General features: G+C 36.3%; 1 protein-coding gene across 1 annotated transcript in view; it reads left to right on the top strand.

The window, feature by feature from the left end:
* Positions 1-5,843: 5,843 nt before the first annotated feature.
* Positions 5,844-7,674, top strand: part of LOC129221155 (protein CBFA2T3-like) — a 41,854-nt gene continuing 40,023 nt past the window's right edge. The window contains exon 1 of the mRNA XM_054855607.1: positions 5,844-6,278. Coding sequence (XP_054711582.1) covers positions 6,233-6,278 — 46 coding nt within the window. The 5' untranslated portion in view covers positions 5,844-6,232. The remainder of the gene's footprint in view (positions 6,279-7,674) is intronic.

The following is a 7,674-nucleotide window of genomic DNA, read 5'->3' as shown; positions in this document are numbered from 1 at the left end:
TAACTGATACTCCGTTTAAAGAAGCCCTCAGACTAGCGCAGTTAGAATATACAAAGAAAAACAAATGGGCAGAACAAAACAAAAAGGAGAAAATACTTTAAAAATTTACAAATTTCTCCTTTGAAGCAGAAATAGAAGACATGAAAGAGGCGGTTATCAGTTCATACCGTACGTATGTTTTTTTTTTTTTTTTGAGCAATCACGATTGCTTATTGTTCTCACTTGACTGTTTTTGGCGTCTTTTGATTTTTCCCACCGCCACCCTCCGCACCATCACCTTCGACGGGCTCCTCACGATGCTGTTCCTATAGCGAAAGCCGTCTCCAGGTTGCATTCATATCCTACACACACGCGCATACATACACGACTACACACACGCACATACATACACGACTACACACACGCACATACATACACGACTACACACACGCACACATACACACATATACACATACACACACCTATACACACATACATACACACATACACCCACCCACTCATACACACACAAAAGCATACGCATACACATACACACAACTACCCACACATTCAATCTACACACACATACACATACCCCCCCACACACACATTCATACACACAACTATCCACACACTTATGCTAGCACACAGACACAAACACACATGCCTACACACACATACACATACCCCTACACACAACCACATACACACACAAACACACACGCCTACCTACACACACTCGTGATTGCGAAAAACATAATTTGAATTCAAAATGTCAAAATTCAAATTTTTTTTTTTTTTTTTGTCACTCAGTGTCTTATCTAGTGAACCGATTTTGATGATTCTTTTTTTTAATGGATAGGGGATGGCTCAACTTAGGTCCCATTAGTTTGTTTGATCATATTTGTTCGTTAGAAAAAACGTTATTAGCAAAAAACAGTAAATTTCATGCAATTTCCCTATTAAATGATTAAATATAAAACCTACTGTTATAAACGTTTGGTGCCATACAACAGTAACATTAATAGTAATTGTAATGATAATTTTGAATGGAGGCTTTTCTGAAGCAAGAATAAATTCCAGAGGCGAACAAAGATAAATTTCTGGTACCATTCGCTTAAAGTTTCAGGCGTGTTTATAGTTTTTTTTTTTTTTTTTTTTTTTTAGTAGTATGGAGCATTTTTACGAAAAAAATAAGGTGAAGTTTCGTGATAGTAACTTCTTACTATTTCTGAAATACATTTACACTAAAAAGAATGAAATAAAAAAATTATGAAAAAAAAAATAGAACCCACTTTAAATTGCTCTAAGAAGGGAAAAATAATTCTATTCTTTAAACACCATCGATAATACTTTTAAACTTAATTTTTGAAGTTTTCGCAAAAACGATAGATGAAATCATTCACAGCCATAACTCAACTACAACTATAAATTTAACCAGGCCCAGTTTCTTTACTACCACATACATTATGCATTGATAACAGCATATTTGAGTAACGATATAAATGTTTCGTTCCTAACTTAGGATGATTTTCTGAAAAAAAAAAAAAAAATGAGCGAAGCATGGTTGCACTGGATTTTACTTTCTGTTTTTGCGCCAACTTCAAAAATTATGTTTAAAAGTATTATCGATGGTGTTTAAAGAATAAAATTATTTTTCCCTTTTTAGAGCAATTCCTAACTCCAGCGCTCGTATACGCTACCTTGCGGTGATTTACAAAATTTAAGAAAAAGGTAAAACATTGCGTTCCACGTGTGTCTGTTGGTAAACATAAGCAGTTTGTTACGAGTGTTAACGTACGTTAACGTTAACAAATAGTAAAGATAAGAATTTTCATCGCCAAATAGTTTAGGGTTATAGTTTTAGTATTGTGCTAGCAAAGAGCCCTTGGCGAGATTTTGCATGTCAGTTGTAAACCATTTTTATTTCTTATCATGAGTGGATTAAAATGGTAGAAAGATTACAGAATTCGATAAGTTTAAAGAAATAATGAAAGATCAATTAAAAAGAAAACTACCACCATGTATCCGTGAGAATTTTATTGATGATGCATGACAGAATTAAATCATAACTCAGAGATTAGAAACATACGAAACAGAAAAAAGTAAAATTAACCGACTCGGCAATTTGAGAAATAACTCAGCTACAAATGTAAAACAATTAGCGCTAGGCAAACAAGGCAAAGAAATATCATCTTCCTCTTTTGATAACACTGGTAAATAAAGGTTTTGTTACATGAAATATTTTTAGTGCTCTTATGGCCACAATGAAAATGTAGTTCCATCAAGAATTGATAAATATCGAATTCAACATCGGGGAAATGGCTGCTTACAACTACGAACTACGAAATTTGCATTCGTTTCTAACGTTTAGTAATGTTTCTTGAATTCTCATTTCTTTCTACGTGAGCCAGAATATCCACAAGACTTTAAAAACTAATTTAAAAAGAATAAAACAAAGTCATGCATACAAACAAAAATTACTTGACCGTTTGTTTTACCTTTTTCTTCCGCCATTAGATGGTGGCTGCAGTGCCCCCTATAGTTCGTTGGAGTTGCAAATTAGAAGTCGGTTCTATTTTTTTCAAAAAATTTTTATTGTTATTAAAATCTAACAGTGTTGCAGAAGATGACTAAATAGTTTGTTTCTAATTAGGAATAAGTCCTATGATTTTAGGATTATAAAATGTTCTTTAATTAAGTATTTGAGATTTTTTTATGTTTAAAGTGTTTTAAGAGAGATAAAATATTTAAATTTCGTTAAATATATACTATTTTACTTACTCCTTGGTATCATTTTTAATATGCGTAAACGTGCCCCATTCGATGCGTAAACTCGAAAAACATTTCTTTTACGGTTAAAAACACAAGCTGAGCAACAACTGAATATACAAATTTTTACTTATTTGATTCATAAAACCACAATGTCTAAAATTTCCTAGGATCAGACATAAAAATTAGAAAATTTATTGAAAAAAATCCTCGTATATGTGCCCCTGTCTACCCTACCGCTCGACAAATTGAGAATTTCCGCCCACCCAAATATTAAGGATCGGGGCGCCCCTATTAATAAGTTGGTTTTAACTGTACACACACTCGTTTCTAACGTGAATGATGAAAATTCTTGTTTTGTGTTTTTTCTTCTTTTTCTGTGCTTTCCATGTTATGTAGGAAAGATAATTCAAAGATATTTTAGCTGTATGTGTATTTTGGTCCACCAGAGTCATCTTAATATGAGGTGCGTTCCTCGGGTAAAAAAAGATTAGGCACCACTGATTTTATTTACAATTTTTAATTTTGAAAATTTAAAAAGCATTCAATTGCAACATTTTCGAAACTCGAATTGCTCATTTCCCCATCTTCCAAGATCCTAATTTTTTTATCGAATATACAAAACACGGAAATAAACTTAACAGAAGACTTGCAGCTTATTTCCGATTTTCAAGGCGTTAAAAACGTACAGTTTCGGTAAACTGATGCGTGGTTTTCGCGCGAAGATAGTATCCTTTTCCAGGGGTGCCCCCCTAAGAGCAAGGGCGCACCCCTAAGTATCACGAAGCCTCCCTCCCAAGTGCAAGAGTCCCCCAAAAGAGAGAAATACCCCTAAAAACACCCCCTAAAAATTTCAGTGGCGCAGTCTGCGCTATGCCCCAACCCCCTCCCGATGTGGGCACCCTTGCCTTTTCGAGTGTTCTTTCACCGTCGTGATTAACGTACACGTAATATTTATCTTGATGTAACTGCAAGGGCTCTGCACTCAGCTTTAGTTTGCTTTTTATAGTTTTGCATTGTTTCATGAAAATGTTAAAACTTGCCCTACTTCTATATATGTACGCACAAGTAATGCATGCACATTTTAAGCAGGCAGCTGAACTAAACGGTAAAACTGGTGTAATTCCTTAGTCGCCATTGGCAGGAAGTAACTACCTTAGTAGCAACTTCAAGTGCTTAACGATATTTTAAAAATAATTTGTTGAAGTTAGTACTCGTAATCCTTGAATGCATTAGCTAATTTACGTTACATTTTTTAAATCAATTAGTTCCTAATTACTGCCTCTTGAGTTAGGTAAAAAAGATGTTACCAATTTATTACTTAATAGCTATTGAACACTTTCAAGTCCATAATTTATTTTTGAGGTGGTGATCGAGTGGCGACTGATTGATAATATAAGAGTATTTTCAGTACTTAAAAATAAACCTCTTTAAATCCATCCTCTTTTGTTCTCTCCCCCCCCCTCTATCTATATATCTACAGTAGAACCTCCTTTAAGGGACACCTCCGAATAAGGGACACCTCTATTTAAGGGACATTTTTTCTGGTCCCAGTACCTTTAAATAAGGACCTCTATGTATTTGCCTCTAATTATGGGACACTCTATGTAAGGGACAGTCACAGAGAAAAAAATTACAAAAAATTATGTACAAGTGCAGAAGAAAGAATGAATTTACTGGAATCCAAGTTACACTTTTCCTCCGAAAATTGAAGAGAGTTTAACATTAACATATGTTAAAGAAACAAACATATATTGTAAGTCTTGCTGAAAGTTATATGCACGATTTGCCTATCAAGATATTTATTCAAGATAGGTTCAGGGCCAAAGGAGAGGGCACAAACTGACTTGCTTTTTATATAATAATTGAAATGTGAACACTAATTGAAGCAAATTCATGCAATGAATTACTTCAAAATAATTGCTTTATGCTGCAAAATTTTGGACTTAACAAATTTTTGACTCGAGTATAATTAATAAAATAATAAAAACTTAAAAAATGTATTAAGTGTGAATTTTATTTAGTTGTGCATGAAAAATGTATAGTAGTTAATCTTAACCGTTAATAATCTAAGTTCATAAAACAAATTATATTGAGTTAACACATTGCATGCATAAACTAAAATACCCCCGAAGAAAGGACACCTCTATTTAAGGGACAAAATGTCTGGTTCCATTAGTGTCTCTTACTGAGAGGTTCTACTGTATATGCATTCGTCGCCTCAGAGCAACAGTAAGGTATCTTTGTGTTATTTCTGGGATTAAGATATCTTACTGTTGCTCTGAGGTTACGATATACAGAGGCGTTCCTAGCACAGGTGTCACCCGGAGCGATAATTTGTGGTGTGACCTCCCACCCCTAGTCCCCAATATTAGCGTCTTAAATAAACATAAGCTTCACACAACTTTCAGGAACAGATATTTATTTATGTGGTGTTACGAAAGCTTTCTTGAAAAGACAAAAGTATGAACGCATTTCATATAACACTTCCTTAGACACGCAGTTATCGCTCCTGCCCACAATATTTTGCTCCATTTTCATTGATGATTACAATTTAAGGCATGCTATAGACCTGACGGAAATTTCCAGACTTGAAGTATAGTTATACTTCTCATAAACTCTTTTTCAACTTCGAGCGTCACACCTCCAGAAGGATATCACTCGGGCAGAGGCGTGCATAGAAATTTTGGGGTCCATCACAAATTACTTTCACGGGACCTCCTCCACATTGTTCACCCCTACGTCGCTATATATATTTCACCCATTATTTTAAAAAATTCAGGCCCGTTCTAAGCTCGGTCCAACAGGTGTCCCATCTCCCCCCCCCCCTGTGCACACCCCTGCACTCGAGATGGATTGCCTCCCCCCTGCCCGCACCCCCTAGTGATGTTACTGATATATATTTATATATATAAACAATTTGTGTTGTTATATTTATGATTCTGAAAACGGGAGGCATTTTGCATAAGTTGATCCTGGCGACATTTTCTCCTCGGTAACCCCGCACCGACAGCTGTGAAAACGCGAGAACACGCGCTACCCAGGTGCTCTCGCTCCTCTACTCGCGAGTCGACACTTTCTGCCGTGACACGTCGAAGGAAAGTTGTCCTGCGGGCGACCGGGCGATCATTTCTCTAGCGCATCCAGCGTCTACCGCTCATAGAAAACTCTCTCTTCCCACACTGCTGGTTTACAAGCTACTTTCCGGGCCAGGGAGTTTCCTCAGTCACGAAAAATAAATTCTTCACTCCGCGGACGCTCTTTTCTCCCCTCCTCCTGCGTTGCGCCCGAGTCCCGTCTCCCGGATCCCACCCGGGTGAGTGTCCGGCCTCCGTCCTGGCTGCGACAGTGATTGTTCACGGCCGCTGCTGTGCCCCCGTGGCCCGCCCCACCTGGCTCAAGATCGTAGAGCGACTCCCGATCCGGATCCGCATCTGGAGCTGCAAGGTCGACTTTGGTGATTGGTTCCCCGCCCGGAGCGATGACCGGAGACGTGCTGCTCGCGAACTTCCTTTTTAGACACAGAGGTAAGGTCCGCAACACCACACGTACATTGCCTTTTATCAGGGACGGATACCCCTTGAGGGACTCTCCACTGGGAATTTTTCGAAAATGAAGTTCAAAAAGTGTAAATTTTGACGAGTTTCATTTTTAATGGGAGAAAGTAGGTTTTGGTTTATGACCCTACCTAGGAACTGTTACGTAATTAAAGTCTAAAACCTTTGTGATCAATATTTTTAAATCTGTATACATAGTAAAAAGTATGTGATCAAAATCTATCGCCCCTCCCTTGAAACATTTATGGATCCTTCCTTGCCTTTTATCAATTCGTATGCATTTATTATCCAAAGCCCGACTATGATTTTTGAGGACTTCGGCCACGGAATTTATTTGGTGCTCCCCCCCCCCTCCCGCGCGCTTATACTGTGCAGTGAAGCAGCAAACTATTTTGATCCTAACGTAATAATGACCAAATTTGGTAATGTTTTATACAACAAAATATATACTTATATGATTTAATATTTGTACTTATAATATACAAGTGAAAGTATGAAACATATACATTACAACACTAACTATCGTCAAATTTTGCCTGATTACAAAAATATGTAAATATTAAAAGTCTACCAGACAGCTTTTAAATGTAATAATAATGTAAATATAGTATTTAGATTTTTAAAGAATTCTTTTTTTTTCTACATTTAGTAACTGCGATATAAAATTATTCGATTTTCTAAAAACTTTATCAATATATTTAACGCCCTCCGATTGTTGGTGCCCTGGACCTGTGCCCCACGGTCGCAGCCTTAATCTGGTCCTACCTCTCCTGGTCTATAGGGTGTTTTCGTTTAACCTGCAAAGCCTCTATTTTCGCAACTGTTAGTTTTAGATGCGCACCTTCCGACTTTTAAAAAAAAAAAAAAAAAAAAAAAACGGTCAAAATAAGTGCGGAGTTAAAACGTTATAAATTTGAAGCGGGGGAATAAATGGAAAAATACGAATTCTAACTTTTTATATAGTTTCCAAATCCCCTTCAATGCATTCAAGGAAATAACAAGCAGGGAAAAAAACAATTCAGAAACAAAAACAATGACATTAGTACGACCAATATTCACCGAGATATGAAATGCTGCGTTTTGTAACTTATTCCAATTTGCACTCGCAGTCAATTGCACTTGTTTTTTTTTTGGGGGGGGGGGATAGAGGGACTAATAAGTTGGGTTTTAAATTATATATGTGCATAGAATTTTTTTTTGTAAGAATTTTTGTTGTATGTTTTATTCTAATACACTAACCAGGAAACCATACGATAGTGTAATTATGGAAATTTTTTTAATTTAGTAGCAATGGAAAGAGAATGGGATGGTTTCCTTCAGTCAAAAGTATTATTTTTAATCATTGAAATTGATAGAATGACCAAAA

Source organism: Uloborus diversus, chromosome 4 (assembly GCF_026930045.1).
Source record: "Uloborus diversus isolate 005 chromosome 4, Udiv.v.3.1, whole genome shotgun sequence".
Classification (NCBI taxonomy): Eukaryota; Metazoa; Arthropoda; class Arachnida; order Araneae; family Uloboridae; genus Uloborus; species Uloborus diversus.
Note: the sequence above shows the minus strand (reverse complement) of the source record. Positions and strands in the feature narration are given on the sequence as shown.